Here is a 20,850-nt window from a genome sequence, read left to right as displayed (position 1 = left end):
AAGACTCAAATGCCGTTTCATTAAATTAGGGATAATTATGTGCTGCTGTTTTAGGAAGAGACACTACCCAGGTGATGCTGATGCAGCCAAGATGAGAACCACTGACTTTGTGCCTGACACATAGTGAACCCTCAGTTAACCTTAAATTCATACTAGTATGATTCAGATTAAAAGATGGAATCTTACATGGCCCTTCACTTTCACATATATGGAAGAGACTTGGTGTTCGTGTTAGTTGGTTCCTATGTTGGAGTTGTTTCTTCTTGGTTCCAATTGAATGTCACTCCTTTATCCTGTAGGTGACTGAAGGCCATTGGAAGTGGGGCGGCGTCACGGTCCAAGTGAACAGTGCCTTTTTTACCGGCATCTATGGCATGTGGAACCTGTACGTCTTTGCTTTGATGTTCTTGTATGCACCATCCCATAAGAACTATGGGGAAGACCAGTCTAATGGTGAGTTCCAGCCTCTTTGGCATAGCTTTAATCAGGATAAGTAGGCTTCTGTCTCTACAAGACTTAGATAGCAAAGGCTCTGGGTTCCCCAGTCGAATGTTCCCTCCAAGTGTGAATGAACACCTCCAGGGACTCTGGGGCCATAAGACAAAACGCCAGCATAGGGCAGATATTTCTATTAAGTCCTCATTTAAAAAAATCTTTAAAATACATTGGGAATATTGCATGCTAGTCTACAATATCTCCCAGTCTTAGTACAAAAATTAAATTTACTTTCCTCAATTTTTTGAACAAAATTGACTGTTGGAAAGTGTGCTACATTTATTCTTCTAGTTTGAGAACCACAATCTGAGATATCGGGTGGATGGGGACTGAGCCCTGAGTGGAAGTGGAGCTAGCTTTGTTTTTCCTCTGCTCATTTTCCTGCAAGCCTGTTGACACATCCAAACCGGTAGCTATTCTCCTGTCCCCATAGCCTCCCTCCCCTTAAGTGCTAGTATGTGCTGTCTTTGGTGCTGCTGCAAGGAGCCTTGGAGAACTTAGTCAGTCCAGTCATTTTATAGATGAGGAAACTGAGACCCAGAGAAGGGAGAGGCTTGCCTGGGGTTTCTCTACCAGCCATGGCAGAGGGAAATGAACATTACTGCCTGGGCCAGTGCTGTTAACATGGAAGAGGTGACCTGGTAAACAACACATCTGAGAGCTCCTTTTTCTTTGCATACTTAGGCCTACATTGTCTGGCTCCACCCTTATTCTTTCTTCCCGTTTTCATGTCTGCTTTACCCTGGCCACGTGCCTCCTATTCCCCAAACAAAAGATGCTTTTTGTCAAATCAGAGCCAGTGCCCTTCACTCTGCCCTGAAGCAGAGATCAGGGCTTTAAGGTCTGCATGTCTGCGTGGCACCAAGGGTTGGCCTTGCTCATAGGAAGTGCTCAGCAAGTGTCTGCTGAGTCGATGGATTCATATCCCCCCTCCACCTGGGCCTGATAAAACCCTACTCGTCTTTTGGGTCCATTCAAAATGTTTCCTCCTCCTTCAGACCCATTCCTGATCACCCCAGTTGGAGTCTGGCAAGTTACGTTCAGTAGAATATTGTTGCCATGGGATGTTGGTAGGCTTTAGTAGTCAAATGAGTTTGAGAATCATTGGGTTTTTAATCAGCATTAATATGATTTTACTGCAAGATATCTTAACGCCTTTAGCGCATTAATTTGTACTATGTCTTCTAAAATGGGTGGGGGTAACAGCACTTCCAAATTATTATTTTTTTAAATTATTTATTTATTTATTTGGCTGCGCTGGGTCTTAATTGCGGCGCACGGATCTGTAGTTGTGGTATACGGGATCTTTAGTTGTGGCATGCGGGGTCTAGTTCCCTGACCAGGGATCAAACCCAGGCCCCCTGCATTGGGAGCACAGAGTCTTAACCACTGGACCACCAGGGTAGTCCCACTTCCAAATTATTAAATCATTTGGCCCTGGAAACCTTTTTCCAGGCATGGTATCTTTTGGAACTGGTGTTCTGAAGAGCAGGCCTGGGGGAACATGACTACGCTTTTCACATGACACTCACCGTGTAGGTGTAGTAGATGGGTTTGCCTGTGCCTTCTCTCTCCTGCTGGAACACTTAACTCCTTAAGGGCCAGGATCGGTTCTTAAGGGTGCTTTGAAAACGTTGAGTGCATTAATGCTTTAGAAATAAGAGTTCTATATTAGCTTTCTTATTTCACAGATGGGCCAGTGATCTTGAGATAGGTCATCTTGAGATGAACATGAGGGATGGAGCAGGGACAGGAGGGCCTCTGTGCTGAGGGTCAAGGGTCGTGGAATGGTCTCAGCCACCATCTGTCCCCAGTATTACACCTGCCTCTTCTGTACAAAAGCATCCTAGACACCAGGCCTCTCTTCCTTTCTACTCCATGACTTCCTGTCACACTATCAAGTCCATCTCTGGCATGGGTCCTGGGCAAGGATAAAGACCTTTGGCTCACCTACCCACCTGCCCAACTCTTGGTTTGATTGACTTCCCTTCTACAAAGCTTGTGAGCCAGGTAGCCTTCAGCTTCCTTTCCACTGCTAGCACTCTGTGTTTTACTATATGCATGGTAATGGGAGCATGTAGTCTCTTAGTGGCCCTCCATAATGCCAAAGGAAGGGATTCTGGGCTTGTGAACAAGAATCTTGATTTCATTTCATGGCCATCCTCTTGGACTTTGACAGAAACCATATGGACTTGTCCTTGACTTGAGAGTATTAAGCAGGAACCTAGTAGGTGGAGTTCCTGCCTTCCAGGGAAATACTACCTAAAGCAATGGCTGGACTTCCTGGGATGTTGGAATAATAATCCTAGCGGGTAACAGTTATTGAGTACTGACCGCGTGCTACAGCACTTTATGGACATAAACTATTCTGGTTGTTTTTGCTAGTTTTGGGACTAGTGGTGAACTGCTTCCCTCTCTGTGCACCACTTCTCCCACCTGTACGTGATCTCTTAAAATCTTTTGGGACCGTAAAATTCTATGGTTCTCTTCATTCCCGTTAGCGAGGAAGGGGCAGAAGAGCACCTCCTTTCATAAATTGGTAGCCCAGAGGGTGATTCCGTCACACGTAAGGGATTTCTAAACACTGGTGAGAATTTGCCCAAGCCCAGCACTTTCAGGCACATGGGAGGCCAGAGCTGTGGCCAGGCCTGCAGAGGCAGGATGACTGCCTGCCACCCTGTGGCGTCAGATGCTTGAGCCGCGAGCCAAGTGTTAGGCAGCTCCCATGAGGACGTCTTACTCAGCACAGCAGCCACCCTCCTAGGCTTCGAACCTTGCCATTGAGAATAGAACTTGATTTGTTCCCCAACAGATTTGTTGCTGTTTTTGAAGTCTACACAACACACAGATTGGTAATTTCACAGAAAGCTCAAAAGCTATTCTCAACAGGAGGTCGTATGCACTGCAAAGAAGTGTTTGGAAACTTCTTGCAAAGAAGTGTTTGGAAATGTCCATAGCTGTCCTGGATTGTCATTTATGACAGGGACGTGCCACTGGCATTTAGTGGCCAGATTCTAGGGATGCTAAATGTCCTACAAGGAGCAAAACAGTCCCTTATAGTAAAGAGTTATCCTGCCCCAAATGCCAATAGGGCCCTTGTTGAAAAACATTCAAGCAGTCTAGCAGGCAGACTCTTTTGGGACCCTGTTCTGATCATAAACACAATTTTTAGTCGCACGATTTAGCAGCCGTGCAGTGGTGACATGACCCACTGTGACTTTGCAGAAGCCCGTAAGCCCCTAGCAGCTTGTTGTGCCCTTAGCTTACCTGGCTGGTCCTGTGCCCTGTGCATTTGGAAAGGGCTCTTCCAAGTTGGGTTCTCCGATCATTTTTCTTCTCTGCTCTCTTCCCTTTTCATCTCTTCATCCGCCACCAGATCACACAAGGTATCGTAGGAATTATGGAGCGTTTGTCAAAATTTTGAAGCTCCTTGGAAAAAGCTAATTTGGAATATTACATGGAAACCTAGAAAATGAACTCTCAGAGGGATACACTGTATTTTTTTAAATATATCTTTATTGGAGTATAACTGCTTCACAATACTGCGCTAGCCTCTGTCGCACAACAAAGTGAATCAGCCACGTGCATACATACATCCCCATATCCCCTCTGTCTTGAGCCTCCCTCCCTATCCCACCCCTCTAGGTCATCACAAAGCACGGAGCTGCTCTCCCTGTGCTATGCTGCTGCTTCCCACTAGCTATCTATTTTACATTTGGTAGTGTATATATGTCCGTGCTACTCTCACTTCACCAAGGCTTCCCCCTCCCCTCCGCGTCCTCAAGTCCATTCTCTATGTCTACGTCTTTGTTACTGCCCTGCCACTACGTTCATCAGTACCATTTTTTTGTTGTTGTTGTTTTTAGATTCCATATAGATGTGTTAGCATATGGTATTTGTTTTTCTCTTTCTGACTTACTTCACTCTGTATGACAGACTCTAGGTCCATCCACCTCACTACAAATAACTCAGTTTCATTCCTTTGTATGGCTGAGTAATATTCCATTGTATATATGTGCCACATCTTCTTTATCCATTCATCTGTTGATGGACATTTCGGTTGCTTCCATGTCCTGGCTATTGTAAATAGTGCTGCAATGAACACTGTGGTACATGTCTCTCTTTGAATTATGGTTTTCTCAGGGTATATGCCCCGTAGTGGGATTGCTGGGTCATATGGTAGTTCTATTTTTAGTTTTTTAAGGAACCTCCATGCTGTTCTCTGTAGTGGCTGTATCAACTTACATTCCCACCAACAGTGCAGGAGGGTTCCCTTTACACTACACCCTTTCCAGCATTTACTGTTTCTAGATTTTTTGATGATGGCCATTATGACTGGTGTGAGGTGATAACTCATTGTAGTTTGGATTTGCATTTCTCTAATAATTAGTGATGTTGAGCATCTTTTCATTTGCCTCTTGGCCATCTGTATGTCTTCTTTGGTGAAATGTCTATTTAGGTCTTCCATGCATTTTTAAATTGGATTGTTTGTTTTTTCGGTATTGAGCTCCATGAGCTGTTTGTATATTTTGGAGATTGATCCTACTTCCATTGTTTCATTTGCAAATATTTTCTCCCATTCTGAGGGTTGGCTTTTCATTTTGTTTATGGTTTCCTTTGCTGTGCAAAAGCTTTTATGTTTAATTAGTTCCGTTTGTTTATTTTTGTTTTTATTTTCATTACTCTATGAGGTGGGTGGAAAAAGATCTTTCTGTGGTTTATGTCAAAGAATGTTTTTCCTATGTTTTCCTCTAAGAGTTTTATAGTGTCTGGTCTTACATTTAGGTCTTTAATCCATTTGGAGTTTATTTTTGTGTATGGTATTAGAGAGTGTTCTAATTTCATTCTTTTTTTTTTTGCGATACACGGGCCTCTCACTGTTGTGGCCTCTCCCGTTGTGAAACACAGGCTCCGGAAGCGCAGGCTCAGCAGCCATGGCTCACGGGCCCAGTCACTCCGCGGCATGTGGGACCTTCCCGGACCGGGGCACGACCCCGTGTCCCCTGCATCGACAGGCGGACTCTCAACCACTGCGCCACCAGGGAAGCCCTAATTTCATTCTTTTACATGTAGCTGTCCAGTTTTCCCAGCACCACTTATTGAAGAGGCTGCCTTTTCTCCATTGTATGTTCTTGCCTCCCTTGTCGTAAATTAGGTGGCCATATGTGTGTGGGTTTATCTCTAGGCTTTCTATCCTGTACCATTGATCTATATTTTTGTTTTTATGCCAGTACCATACTATCTTGATTACTGTGGCTTTGTAGTATAGTTTGAAGTCAAGGAGCCTGATTCCTCCGGCTCCGTTTTTCTTTCTCAAGTTTGCTTTGGCTCTTCAGGGTCTTTTGTGTTTCCATACAAACTGTAAAATTTTTTCTAATTCTCTGAAGAATGCCATTGGTAATTTGATAGGGATTGTATTGACTCTGTAAATTGCTTTGGATAGTGTAGTCATTTTGACAATATTGATTCTTCCAATCCAGGAACATGGTGTATTTCTCCATCTGTTTATGTCATCTTTGATTTCTTTCATCAGTGTTTTATAGTTTTCTGAGTACAAGTCTTTCGCCTCCTTAGGTAGGTTTATTCCTAGATATTTTATTCTTTTTGTTGTGATGGTAAATGGGATTGTTTCCTTAATTTCTCTTTCTGATTTTTTTGTTGTTAGTGTATAGGAATACCAGAGATTTCTGTGCATTTATTTTGTATCCTGCAACCTTACCAAATTCATTGATTAGTTCTAGTAGTTTTTTGGTGGCATCTTTAGGATTTTCTATGTATAGTATCATGTAATCTGCAGACAGTGACAGTTTTATTTCTTCTTTTCCCATTTGTATTCCTTTTATTTCTTTTTCTTCTCTGATTGCTGTGGCTAGGTCTTCCAAAACTATGTTGAATAAGAGTGGTGAGAGTAGACATCCTTGTCTTGTTCCGGATCTTAATAGAAATGCTTTCAGTTTTTCACCATTGAGTATGATGTCTGCTGTGGGTTTGTAATATGTGGCCTTTATTATGTTGAGGTAGGTTCCCTCTGTGCCCATTTTCTGGAGGGTTTTTATCATAAAGAGGTGTTGAATTTTGTCAAAAGCTTTTTCTGCATCTATTGAGATGATCATATGGTTTTTATTCTTCAATTTGTTAATATGGTGTATCACATTGATTGATTCGCATATTTTGAAGAATCCTTCATCCCTGGGATAAATCCCACTTGATCATGGTGTATGACCCTTTTAATGTGTTGTTGGCTTCTGTTTGCTAGTATTTTGTTCAGAAATTTTGGGTCTATGTTCATCAGTGATATTGGTCTATAATTTTCTTTTTTGTAATATCTTTTACTGGTTTTGGTATCAGGGTGATGGTAGCTTTGTAGCATGAATTTGGGAGTGTTCCTTCCCCTGCAATTTTTTGGAAGAGTTTGAGAAGAATCAGTTTTAGTTCTTCTCTAAATGTTTGATAGAATTCGCCTGTGAAGCCATCTGGTCCTGGACTTTTGTTTGTTGGAAGAGTTTTAATTACAGTTTCAATTTAATTACTTGTGATAAGTCTGTTTATATTTTCTAATTTTTCCTGGTTCAGTCTCGTAAAATTGTACCTTTCCAAGAATTTGTCCATTTCTTCGTGGTTGTCCATTTTATTGGCATATAGTTTGTAGTAGTGTCTTATAATCCTTTGTATTTCTGTGGTGTCAGTTGTGATTTCTCCTTTTTCTTTACTAATTTTATTGATTTGCGTCCTCTCCCCTTTTTTCTTGATGAGTCTGGCTAATGGTTTATCAATTTTGTTTATCTTCTCAAAGAACGAGCTTTTATTTTTATTGATGTTTGCTATCGTTTCCTTCATTTCTTTTTCATTTATTTCTGATCTGATCTTTATGATTTCTTTCCTTCTGCTAACTTTGGGGTATTTTTGTTCTTCTTTCTCTAATTCCTTTAGGTCTAGGGTTAGATTGTTTACTTGAGATTTTTCTTGTTTCTTGAGGTGAGATTGAATTGCTATAAACTTCCCTCTTAGAACTGCTTTTGTGTTCCATAGGTTTTGGGTCATGATACATAGTGTCCTTCCTTATCTCTTGTGACAGTCTTTATTTTAACGTCTATTTTATCTGATATGCGTATTGCTACTCCAGCTTTCTTGTGATTTCCATTTGCATGGAATATCTTTTTCCATTCCTTCACTTCCAGTCTGTATGTGTCCATAGGTCTGAAGTGGGTCTCTTGCAGACAGGCATATATATGGGTCTTGTTTTTGTATCCATTTAGACAGTCTGTGTCTTTTGGTTGAGGCATTCAGTCCATTTATGTTCAAGGTTATTATCGATATGTATGTTCCTGTTACCATTTTCTTAATTGTTTTGGGTTTGTTTTTGTGGGTCTTTTTCTTCTCTTGTGTTTCCTGCCTAGAAAAGTTTCTTTAGCATTTGTTGTAAAGCTGGTTTGGTGGTGCTGAATTCTCTTAGCTTTGGCTTGTCTGAAAAGCTTTTGATTTCTCCATTGAATCTGAATGAGATCCTTGCTGGGTAGAGTAATCTTGGTTGTAGGTTTTCCTCTTTCAGCACTTAAAGTATATCCTGCCACTCCCTATGGCCTGCAGAGTTTCTGCTGAAAAGTCAGCTGATAACCTTATGGGATTTCCTTTGTATGTTATTTTTTGTTTTTCCCTTTTAATATTTTTTCTTTGAATTTAATTTTTGTTAGTTTGATAAATATGTGGTTTGATGTGTTTCTTTTGGGGTTTATCCTGGATGGGACTCTCTGTGCTTCTTGGACTTGTGTGACTATTTCCTTTCCCATGTTAGGGAAGTTTTCCACTATAATCTCTTCAAATATTTCCTCAGACCCGTTCTTTTTCTCTTCTTCTGGGACCCCTATAATTTGAATGTTGGTGCATTTAGTGTTGTCCCAGCGGTGTCTGAAATTGTCTTCAATTCTTTTCATTCTTTTTCTTTACTCTGCTCCTTGGCAGGTACTTCCACCCTTTTGTCTTCCAGCTCACTTATTCGTTCCTGTGCCTCAGTTATATTCTGTTACTAATTCCTTCTAGTGTATTTTTCATTTCAGTTATTGTGTTGTTCATCTGTGTTTGCTTGTTCTTTACTTCTTCTACAGCTTTCTTAAACATTTCTTGTATTTTCTCAGTCTGTGCCTCCATTCTGTTTCTGAGATTCTGGATCATCTTTACTATCATTACTCTGAATTCTTTTTCAGGGAGATTGCCTATTTCTTCTTCATTTATTTGGTCTTATAGGTTTTTACCTTGCTCCTTCATCTGTGACATATTTTTTTGCCATCTCATTTTTTTTTTTTTTGATGAGTGGGATTGTGTTCCTGTCTTACTGGTTGTTTGGCCTGAAGCTTCCAACACTGGAGTTTGTAGGCTGTTGGGTAGGGCTGGGTCTTGGTGCTGAGATGAGGATTTCTGCGAGACCTCACTCCGATGAGTATTCCCTGGAGTCTGAGGTTCTCTGTTAGTCCAGTGGTTCGGACTCGGAGCTCCCACCGCAGGATCTTTGGCCAGACCCCCAGCTCATGAACCAAGATCCCACAAGCTGCCCGGAGCAGCCAAAAAAAAAGGGGGGGAAGAACAATAACAAAGTAAAAAATAAAATTATACTAAGAAATTAACAGATATGTTAGAAAGAATGTAAAAATAAAAGTAGAGATGAAACAACAACTGGAAGGCAAAACAGAACCATAATAATAAAAAAGAGGAGGAGAAAAGAAGAAAAGGTGGAAAAGGCCTTAGCTATGGAGGGCGGGGCCTAAGCAGGGGTGGGGTTTGGGCAGTGGGCGGGCCCTATGCTTAGGACCCACAGGACTGGAAAAGGCCCTGGGGATGTTGGGGGTGGGGCTTAGGCTCAACGGAACAGAAGGGGCCCAGGTGTGCCTCCCACCTCTGGTCTCAGAGCACTGGGGACCCCACCTGGGAGCTCAGTAGGTTTCCCAGGCTCAAGTGGGTGGGGCCAACTCCCTCTGCTCCTCTCCCGCTCCTCCCGGTCCTGGAGGCCCCCTCCTGCGTGCATCTCCTGATCTCCTCCCCGTCTCCCTCCTATGCCCCCAGGACCCACGCAGCCTGGAGTGGGCCTCTGAGGGCGTAGGACCTGGCCCGAGAATCAGGCAGACTTCTGTGGATGATTGGACAGGTGATGCGCTGGGCGTGCTCCCCCTGATCCAAGCCTCCAAGGGTGAACCCCTTCCCGCTCTCAGCCACCCCTCAAGGGCACCGGTCCTGTCTGGCCTCCACTTCTCCTACCTCCTCAGTCCCCCCACGTCCTACCAGTTCGCTTGGGGGTTCCTCCTGTCACCTTGGGCTTCGAGGTACCCCACCAGCACCCTGCCGGTGCCCAAGTTGTGGGGAGATGCAAACTCCTCATCTTTCCACACTGCCCTACAGTGTATTTTTAAATTCTCCGACTCTCTGGATGGCATTCCTCCTCCTTCCTCAGCCTTCCCATGCTCCTTTTCCTTTCTTGTGGAAAGTTTTTATTTTTAACTGGCTTGGACTCCCTCCTCACTCTAGCTTGTAAGGTCCAGAGCCAAGAATTTGGATCTCTTGCTATGGAGAATGAATCCTAGGTATGTGGCTCTTCTTGCCTTCGTGAGATGGATCCTGAGTGGAGCTCTGGAGAAAGCTTGTTTCCAGGAACTTGGCAAGCAGTTTCTGATGCAACAGGGGCCAGAGGGGCTAAGGAAAGAGAAAAAACCATTGAGAAGTGTTGTTTTGTTTGGGAGATGGAGAGAGATGCTGAGAAATGTGTGTGTGTGTGTGTGTGTGTGTGTGTGTAGGGGGAGTGGATAGGAAGGAAATGAAAGCAGAGAGCACAGACTTTTGTTTCTCCCTTTTGGTTAAGGAATGGACAGAGAGAAAGCGGGCAGCAGGTTTGAGAGAGGGTCAGTTTCCAAAGAACATTTTCTCTCACGTAATTCTGTTTATTGTGTGGCTCGGAAAATGAGCCTTAACAATGAACCAGTGAGTGCCTCAGCGCTTCGCACTGTGCTGGGTTTGAGAGGATGAGTGACAAAGACACATGCTTGTTCTCACAGAGCTAGCAGTCTGATCTAGGCGATAAGACTTCCTCCTCTGCCTCAACATGGGACGTGGCAGGACAGCTCCAGCCAGGGTGTCCAAGCGAGAATGTTTTCATGTTGTCAGCGGCTGATTGGTGCCGCAGGGGTGTGGTTCTCCAGGGTCCTAACTGTCGGTGGATCCACCATAGCTGCAGTGTTGGTATAAACACATTCAAATCAGCCTATATATATATGGTTGTAAAATTAATTTACGTCCATGTTTACTAAACGATTACCCTTAGTTTTGTAAACCATAGAGATCCCAATTCTCAGATTCTTATATCAGAAGAACAGGAATGTTTGTGAATGCTTGTAATCTGTATTTTGATTGGATCATACAGTGGATTTTGAAAGGCTTTATTTAGACTATGTGTGTACTTAATATACGTTAATTAATAAAACTGAATAGTTTTTAATGTGTTAAAAATATATATAATGAGGGCTTCCCTGGTGGCACAGTGGTTAAGAGTCCGTCTGCCGATGCAGTGGACGTGGGTTCGTGCCCCGGTCCGGGAAGATCCCACATGCCGTGGAGCGGCTGGGCCCGTGAGCCATGGCCACTGAGCCTGTGCATCCGGAGCCTGTGCTCCGCAACGGGAGAGGCCACAACAGTGAGAGGCCCGCGTACCGCAAAAAAATAAAAAAAATAAAAATAAAAAATATATGTATATATAATGAGACTATCAATGTATACATATGTATCTGTTTACATATAATCATCTGATGTGTATATATGTATATATGTGTATACATATACTTTTTTTTCTTTAATTTAGCAAAGATACTTTAGACCTTCTCTTTCAAGGACCATTCACATTTTCTGCCGTGCTCCTGATGCCTTTTCATTAAAGCTTTTCCTTTTACCTGTTTCCATAATCAATCTGCGAATCATTCTGGATGTCTTCCCAGGCAGAAACAAACTGCAACACAGGCTGATGTTAACCCTCAGCCCGGAGCAAAGGCTTCATCTCTCAGGGGTACACCATCGATGCCCTGCACACAGGACACACTGTCCAGATCCCCTCAAGTCACCAGTTCATGTAGGGAAAAAAAGTTGGAGTTGCTTATGAAGTCAATTCTTGATACTAGCTTTCATTTTTGTGTTATTTCGTTTATAAAATTCTTATCAGAAGGTTTTAGAAAAAAAGTGAGAAATGGAATTCCTGACTAGATGACTATGACAGAGGGAACAGGAGACACTCTAAGTGCCAACAGGTTCCTTTCTATTTCTATTCCCACTAAATGTCTTCTGTCTGACACATTCTTTCTGCTGGAAGCCACAGCAGCAACCCCAGGCCCTGTGTCTTGGTAGCTACCGTTCAGTGTCAGTTTGGCTTCTGGAGGCTTCTGGAGGCTGCTTGTTTCACAGGAAAGGTGGCTTAGGCTTTTGTTGCCTCAGTAAATGTTTGGTTTGAGTCATGAGGCTTCGACAGTGGCTGCCTTTTGTTGCGATCTTTCCCCTGCTTGTGTGTTAAGTGACACGCACCTACCCATGGCCAGGCTGGCTTCCCCTTGATGTCTGTGAGCAGCGATGGAATCGGTCTTCCCTCCAGGGCTGGACTCAGATTCTGAAGTGGGTCTTGATAGCCTGTCTCTTCACATGGTCTTCCCTCTGTGCATGTCTGTATCCTCATCTTTTTTTTTCTCAGAAGGAGAAATTATGGTTATATTGGATTAGGGTTCACCCTAATGACTCCATTTTAACTTAATCACCTCTTTAAAGACCCTGTGTCCAAATTTAGTCACATTCTGAGGTACTGGGAATTAGGACTTCAACAAATGGATTGGCGGGGAGGTACAATTCAAGCTACGATGCTAAGATTTCATGCAAAATGTCTAGGATTTATTGTTCCCCTCCTTAGAGGTGCCTGGCACTGAGTGTCTGGAGGCACCTTGGAGGTAGATGGGAAACAGCTCACTTCAAGCCTGGTATAAACCAACTTGATCGTTGAAAGGGATTGAGAGATCCCTGAACCCTTCCTACCAAGGCCACTATGCCTTATCCCCCAGAAGGGATCACAAAGGCTGAGTCATCCCAAAGCACACCTGTTTTTTTTTGTTGTTTTTTTTTGCGGTACGCGGGCCTCTCACTGCTGCGGCCCCTCCCGTTGCGGAGCACAGGCTCCGGATGCACAGGCTTAGCGGCCATGGCTCACGGGCCCAGCCGCTCCGTGGCATGTGGGATCTTCCCGGACCGGGGCACGAACCCACGTCCCCTGCATCGGCAGACAGACTCTCAACCACTGCGCCACCAGGCAAGCCCAGCCACACCTGTTTTCTAGCTGAGTGTTTGTCCCTAAACCCCAGTGGGGAATTCCAGTGCTGGGGTGCTGGGCTAGATAGAACCGTGTAGAGCAGAGCAGGGAGGAGCTGGACCGGCCCATGTGAGGAAGTATTGGTGGGTGTTTTTAATGATCACTTACTACATAGCAGATACTGTGCTGGTGATTTACATTCTTTAAAAATTTTTTTTTTTTTAATTTTTAAAGATTTAGAAAACCCACCATCCAGTATTTTGTTAACACCCAAAATGTAGAAAGGATATAATTGTAAACAACAGTCCTTGGCATGGAAATAATTTAGCTTACAAACAATACGCTCTCCTTGATTTTCTCATTTTTCCATGAACCAGAGACATCATTACAGAGAGTTATCATTTGAGCTTAGCGTTGAAGGTGAAAATGGGAAGAGGTTTGTTGTGGGACTGGAAGAAATTCCACAGAAAAGTAAGGAGTGTTATAGAAAGAACATAAACTTTGGAGGTAGACACAGATGGTTTGGAATCCTGGCTCCAATATATACTGTGTATGACCTCAAGAAATAAATATAAACTCATAGTGTGAGAGCTTTCTGGCTTCCACATCTGGGTAATGAGGTATTAATTTGCCTTAGTGGTTGTGAGGACAGAATTAGGTAGCCCTTATTAATATTAGAAGAATGTGGATCTCTCCCAAATTCTGTGAAACCACCTTGGAATTAAATTAGAAGTTTCCCTTCTTTGACTAAAGTAGCCACATTTACACAAGTAATTGTCATTAAAATGCTGCCAGTCTTAGGAAGCTGTGCTCATCATTAGAGTGCAGTTTATGTAGCTTTCTGCATCCCCGGTATGCATTCCAGCAGTTAAAATCAAGCAGCAGCAGCGTATCTGTGGATGTCGTACCATAGATGTGGATCTATTGATAGTCCTTTGAGATTAAATCCCATGGCAGAGATCGGTCTCATTTCACAATGGTTAGAAACAAGGCTTCATCTTTTTTTTTTTTTTTTTTTTTTTTGCGGTACGCGGGCCTCTCACTGTTGTGGCCTCTCCCGTTGCGGAGCACAGCCTCCGGACGCGCAGGCTCAGCAGCCATGGCTCACGGGCCCAGCCGCTCCGCGGCATGTGGGATCATCCCGGACCGGGGCACGAACCCGTGTCCCCTGCATTAGCAGGCGGACTCCCAACCACTGTGTCACCAGGGAAGCCCAAGGCTTCATCTTATTGTTAATTAGCTGAGATGAACTGACATCATAACTAGGAAGAGAGACTTACTGCAAACTGAGGAATTCTTTTCCTTTCATAATTTATTCTTTTCCATTTATTCTGCTCCTACCCCCTAATAAGAAACATATCACATTTTCAGAAGGGTTTGCTTTGTTTTGTTTTGTTGTCTTGGAAGGGAAGAGACTTTGAACATGTTTGTGCACCGAGCAGCAGAAGCTGAGAGAGGGAGGGTAGCAGGTGGAGTGAGACCTTGGCAGAAGAGGAAGTTTGTGGAGTTTGGAGACAAATGGCGGGATCCCTACTCCTGCTATGTCACTGTCATTTTCCCATCTGTTCCCTAAGGGGGAAATGTTGGTCTTCAAGGTACAGTGAAACCACACATGAATCATGGATTTTCCTAGCCAGAGTCCCATTGATCCAGGTCCTCATTCCGGCTCTGCTGGGAGCAAGCCTGGTCACATTAGAGAAATTCATTACCTATTTGAGCCTTGGTGTCTTCACATCTTATTAGGAAATACAGGGCACGCTAAGCCCCTAAAAGTGCATATGGTAAATACTCATAAATAATAGCTCTCCTTACTATCAGTGCACTGATGTTGTGTGCTATAAACTTCCTTTCATCAGATGCAAATGCAAAATTAATATGCTGAACATTTCATCCAAATTACTGTATGTATATATGTATATATCTATGAGAGTAACGTATCGTATGTGGATTTGTACTTCACCGGCAGTCTCAATGGGTGTTGGAAACTTGAATATTTACATAAAGTCAGCATAACCTAAGGTTAAGGAGGCTCATTGCTCCGGTTTCAACCCCACATCACTATTTTTTGTTGTTGCTGTTGTTGTTGCGGCACGCGGGCCTCTCACTGTTGTGGCCTCTCCCATTGCGGAGCACAGGCTCCGGACGCGCAGGCCCAGCGGCCATGGCTCACGGGCCCAGCCGCTCCGCGGCATGAGGGATCTTCCCGGACCGGGGCACGAACCCGTGTCCCCTGCATCGGCAGGTGGACTCTCAACCACTGCGCCACCAGGGAAGCCCCCCACATCACTATTTATCAACTTGGGAAAGTTACTTGACCTCTCTGTGCCTCAGTTTCTTCTTCAAAAGAATGGAAATGATGAAATGGTACCTCTCTCAAAGGGCTGGTAATGAGGATTAAATGCATAAATATTTGTAAAGTGTTTAGAATGGAGTCAGACATAGGACAAGCACTATAACATAGGTACCTGTTAAAATTAAAAAGCCCAAGTAATTTTGGCTGTTTTTACACGTGATGTGATCTTTAACGGTCATACACATTTTCCAGGACCTGCAATTTAGAATCACATTTTAAGCTTAAATAATTGGTGCCTTCGGTTCAATACCTGAGTAGAATTACAATCTAGTATCTATTTCTACGAAGTCTTCAGTGAAAGGGATTCCTTAGGTAAACACTTGGAGGTACTAATGGGTCTACTGGGGTGCTCAGGACTCTCTTTGAAATTTTGATGACTCTCAGACATGCAGATCATGAAATTAGCTTTGAAGTTTTGGTTGGCTCACCCAGATATGCAAATCCAGAACTAGCTTTGACCAAGAAATTTGAGGCTTAAGCCCGTTCTTGACTGAGGAGTGGACTAGAAGTTGCAGCAGTGAGAATGTAAGTTAGTGACCTGGGAAAACTTGCTCATTGTATAATTAATGGTTCCACGTGGCCCCAGGCAGCTCTGTGTAAAGCCTTTAAGCAGCCTTTCCACCCTGTTGGTGCATGCCAAGTGCTGTACCATTGGAGTCTGGGCTGATACCGCTTTGGTACCTGCTCTGCCCCCTGTCCTTGGATTGGACACTTGCTAGAACAGCCCCAAATTGCTATTAACAGTTTCTGCAACAGCTAATGACCCTGCTTCTGGGACTAAAGATTCTTCTGGGTAGAGAATTGCAATTCCAGCATTTCATAAGAGTGATTTAGTTGCACAGCTGCTGAGGGTCTACAGTGAAAAACGAATACCCCGTGGCACACATGAAGGGCACCAGCCTGCAGGGTGACCCCTAGGGTCCTAAGGCCATCAGATTAATGGATGCCCAGCAATTCCTAAACTAGTGACGAGATATTAGTTGGGCCGGTGCTTTCTTCTAAGTAATAGTATGGAATCCCATTTGAAAACAGCACTTGTGTGTTTAATTCCATGCTTTGAAGTAGGAAAAATTGCAGTTCCAGCAACTATGAAATCATATGTGTACAATGTAAGTAAAAAAATAATCCCAGACATAACCTTAACCTTTTGTTCTCCAGCACCCCTCTCTGCAAATATGCCTGTACATGTGCTTCCCACATACAGTCCAACTGAGAACCACTGGGTCTTGGTGTTTTTCGTTTTCCCTTTGCCAACTATATATTCACTTGAGGGTCTTACGGCAGGTAGCAGACTCTAAGGGTTTAACACAGAAACTTATTTTTCTCCTGCTAGTTGAGAAGAGGCCACATTATTCCATTTTAGCAAAGGAATACCTTTGTCCACTGGTGATGACTCCAGAACACTGGTGTTGTGTAGAATCCTGGGGGCAACAGAAAAGTCAGAGCACATTTCTTACGTTTTTTTCCTGGAGGAGAAAAGCCCTAATTATTCCTAAAGGCATTACACGTAGTGCCCTGTCCAATCTGTTGGTAAATATAGGCAGGTCGTCTTTACCTTCACATGGCCGTAGCTGCTTTGTAAATTATTCACAGCGAATGTGTACGTGATTTTGGAGTCAGGCCTACCTTCCTTGGCCTAGTTCCCGGCTCCATCGTGTGTCTGCTCCTCTTCCTGACCCCCCCTCCCAGCTTCCTCACCTGTAAAGCTGGCAAGACCAGAGTTCCTGCCTCGGAGGGCTCTCGTGAGGATTAAATACGGCAAAAACCGCATGGTCGTGTCAATAGACGCAGAAGACGCATTTGACAAATTTCAACCATCACGTATAAAGCATCAAGAATAGCGTCAGGCACAAAGTAAGCTCTATTAAATGTTAATAATATTACGAATAACGTAGGCAGCAAGCTGACTCATCTATCCTTAAAATGTCTTCTCTGGGAGACGGAAATGCTAAGAAATTACTGGCGAGTCCGAGTGCAAAGGGTGGGAGTCAGCCCTACTTTTAGGTGTCTGTGCCCTGGTTTTTTCTCTAAGCTCAGAATGTGAAAGAGCTCTGGTGTTGGGCGGTTGTTACTGAGACGAATCCCAGCTTTCTCCTTCCTCCTTGATCACATCTAACACCAAAAACCCTGTTTCAGGCGATCTGGGTGTCCACAGTGGGGAAGAACTCCAGCTCACCACCACTATCACCCACGTGGACGGACCCACCGAGATCTACAAGTTGACCCGCAAGGAGGCCCAGGAGTAGGAGGCTGCAGCACCCGGCTGGGACTGTCCCCCACGCCCCAGCCCCGCTATCTAGAGTGGGGAGCGTGCCAGAGAGCTCCACGTGCAAATGAATGCTCTGTCTCTTAGCTGTGGTTTACTTGGACCAGCAGCGTGGACGTTTGTCAGCTTGCCTTCTGATGGTAACTCTTGGAGGAAGATTCCTGCAGCCACTAATGCATTGTGTATGATAACAAACCCTCTGGTACGACACATGTTCTGTGATCATTGTTAATTAGTGACATAGTAACAGCTGTAGCAGGTGGTTAGTCAACCTCATGTGTTGGGGGTGCACTCCTTGGGGGATGGTTTGGGCCAGATGGGGTCTATATGGAGTGGAATATTTGATTCTTTTTTTTTTCCTGTTTTAGATTCTAGGATAGAGTTTAACATTCTTTGCTGTCCGAGATGGGCTGGTGTCATAGTCTTCTTAGTCCGTGACCACTTTTTTTTTTCCCTATTTATATCACCAAGTAGCCTATCGAGTTAATATTTAAGTTGTCAATAGATATGTGCCCTTATTTTTTACGGCATAATATAAAATAACTGAATTTCATGAGAAGGTCTGTTACACCAGGGGCATTTCAGCTTTGAAACCAAATCTGTATATCCAATACTAACCAGTCTGTTGGATGTGGGTTTTAAAAAATGTTTGCTAAACTACCCAAGTAGGATTTATTGTATTAAATGGCCTCTGGGTCTGAAAAGCTTTTTTAACCTCTTGCTTAAAATGTGTTTTCTTTTGATAAGATGCTTCAAGCAGCCTCCGAAAGTGTAGATCCGATCATTTAAATAAACCTGTATGTATATGCACACATGTATATGCACACCTCGTCCTCATGCTCAGCCAGAACACGTGCTTGCAGATTCTTTTCCGTGTTGCGTCTATGAGGTAGGGGGAAACAGCTCTATGAAAAATTAAAATATTTTGCCATCAAATCAAAGTGTTTGGGGGTGGTATATATTTCTGGAAATAGGGTAACGTTTTCTGCACTGGATGGTTAACGCTGGCATGTGTGACAGAAAGTGTGGGGGGAAAATGTACATGATTTAGAAGTAAATTATGACCCTCCTACCTATGCCCACTTCCCCAAAGAGCCTGTTTCATTGTATTTTAACTCTGCCATTCGGGAGACAACATGGTACAGCAGAGAGAAAGGATACTGGATCTGAGATTAGAAGGCAGAGTTTCCTAGCAGAGACCCAACATTTATTACACAGCATGACCTTGTTGAAGCCACCTGACCTGGCTGTTCCCTCACCTACGAACTGGCGTTCATAAACTTTAACTGCTCCACGGGGTGGCAGTGCAGACTAAGTCAGTTAATGTGTATGGAAATGCATTTTAAACTCTGAAGCTGTGTAACTCTGTTCTTTCTGGATTTTAAAGACAATTTCGTGAGTGTCCTGTTTTTCAGACATTGATGCCTGGAGGTTTGGGGCACCATCCATTTAATTCACCTACTCGGCACTCCTTCTCCATCCTTTCTTTTCCCTGATTTTGGCTAGAACCATGGTATACAGTGATGGGAGGAATTACTTTGGCTTTGGCTTTTCTCTCAGGCCTTTTCCTGTCCTGGTAAACATTTGATGGTGTCTAATCCAATGCACTCAACATCCACTTCTGATCGACCACTGTGGTGCCAGGAATTAAATGTAGCCCATGCTTCACTGTCTGGAAGGGAAGATGAACTTAAAACATGACAAGTAATCTCCTGCCCCAGAGGATGGATGAGTGTTTCTCCTAAGGAGATGCGGAAAGGGCCTGAGATAGGCCTTAAAGAAGAAGAAGTAAGATTTTACGAGGGCTGAAGGACAAAGGGAACAACAGTAAAAAATCATAGAGGAAGTGAAGAACAGAGAATGTGTGGACAAGGCTGGTCATCAAGGCCTGATTGGCACATAAAAGGAGTGGATATAGCAGAAGATGGGCCCCATGCATCTGTGAGCCAGAATGAGACGGGTCCTTAATGCTATGGGAAGAGCTATCAGACTCAGCCTAGAGTTCTAGGCAGAAAAGTGATATGATCAGAGGTACTGTTGGAGCAACAGAAAGGCTGGACAAGCCCAGCAAAAAGATCACAAACCCTGGAACCAGGGCAATAGTAGAGGACATGGAGAAGAGGGGGTTAATTTTGGAGATAAAACTGGCAAGGCCTGAGCATTCTGAATGTGGACCTCATAAAAAGCAAGAGCAGAGTCAAATTTCAAGCCCTCCTAGGTGAGGGAACGTTAGGGCCCTTGACAGAATTAGGGAGTTTTGGAGAGGAAGTATCAGTGAAACTATTACCTAAGGGTCTGTAAGTACTAGAAGCCAAGTCTAGCAAGCTTAACTAAAAGAGGGACTTTAGTAGAACTTTCTGAGAGCACCCAGCACCAGGAATTCATGGACCTTTCCCCTAAAACACTACCATTAACTAGTCCAAGTCTTTGTCTCTCTCGCTTCAAAACTAGGGGAGGGTGCGTGAGTGGCTCAGTCTCAGGCAGGTGGCTGCCCCTGTGCAGATCACCTGTGATCAGGAAGCCAAGTCAAATGGCTGCTAGCAGCTTACCCTGTGGATTGACATCAGTTTCTAAAGAATGGAGAATCCATTTTGAGCTGGGCACACAATCAGAAAAGATGAATTACAGTGGGCCAGATGAGGAGTTTGGAGTTTTGGGTTTTAAAAGCCATCTTCTGGAGGAATTGACAAGCTAGCAGTTGGAAACGAGAAGAAGCGGACCAGTCAGGGCAGGAGGCTTTGCAGCCATCATCACTGAGAATGAAGTTCAGCTTTGCAGAGCAGCAAAGTGTCAGATAGCTGTGAGTGATGAACCGGGCACAGCCCATTCAAGAGGTGAGAGGAAGAAACTCCATGACTCACAGGAACGCAAGGTGTCAAAGAAGCCAAAGAAAGAACCAGACCCGAGGGAAAAAAGTTCAATACCCTGAGAGATTCAACAGCATTTAAAGATTGAATAAGGCCTGTGGGATTTGGTGGTTTGGACATGTGGGACCTCATGGCAAGGACAGACATTAGAGTGCTCATGATGGGAAGGAAAGAGGTAGGACGGTGGTCCAGGAGGAACCAGAGTCTGGGGAGAGAATGGGACTGAGTTTGTAAACTCTGAGGGGGTGAGAGTCAGCCATGAAGTCAAGACAATGATGAAGTAACATAAGCCCCAAGGAAGGTCAGAGACTTGGGATAAAGGACACAAGCTGATGAGTTAGCTTTGAAGGAGTGAAAGGTCACTTTTATCCAGAGACAGGAGAGAAATAACCGATGGATGTTAGAGGAGAAACTTTAGGGCAAAAGGAGAGAAGTTGCAGCCTGTCCCTTTGTGTGTTCTGTTTTCTCCATGAACATGAAATGAGCTTGGAGTTCTGCTGAAGAAGTTCTCAGTTTCAACAATGCAGGTTGAATACAATGGTTTTCAATCAGT

The 20,850-nt window shown here is 43.9% G+C and overlaps 1 protein-coding gene across 5 annotated transcripts in view; it reads left to right on the top strand.

Annotated features, from left to right (window-relative positions):
• WLS (Wnt ligand secretion mediator) overlaps positions 1-18,242 on the top strand; it is a 105,988-nt gene extending 87,746 nt beyond the window's left edge. For 4 of the 5 annotated variants that reach the window (XM_067726531.1, XM_067726528.1, XM_067726529.1 and 1 more), the window contains 2 exons: positions 300-453; positions 17,301-18,242. In XM_067726531.1, the coding sequence (XP_067582632.1) occupies positions 300-453; positions 17,301-17,410 (264 nt within the window). In that variant the 3' untranslated portion in view covers positions 17,411-18,242. Of the gene's footprint in view, positions 1-299; positions 454-16,853; positions 17,021-17,300 lie in introns of those variants that run through there. The other variant, XM_067726532.1, reaches the window with a different exon arrangement.
• Positions 18,243-20,850: the final 2,608 nt, after the last annotated feature.

The sequence above is a fragment of the Pseudorca crassidens genome, chromosome 2 (genome assembly GCF_039906515.1).
Source record: "Pseudorca crassidens isolate mPseCra1 chromosome 2, mPseCra1.hap1, whole genome shotgun sequence".
NCBI lineage: Eukaryota > Metazoa > Chordata > Mammalia > Artiodactyla > Delphinidae > Pseudorca > Pseudorca crassidens.
The sequence above is the reverse complement of the archived record's forward strand: the minus strand, read 5'-3'. Positions and strand labels throughout refer to the sequence as shown.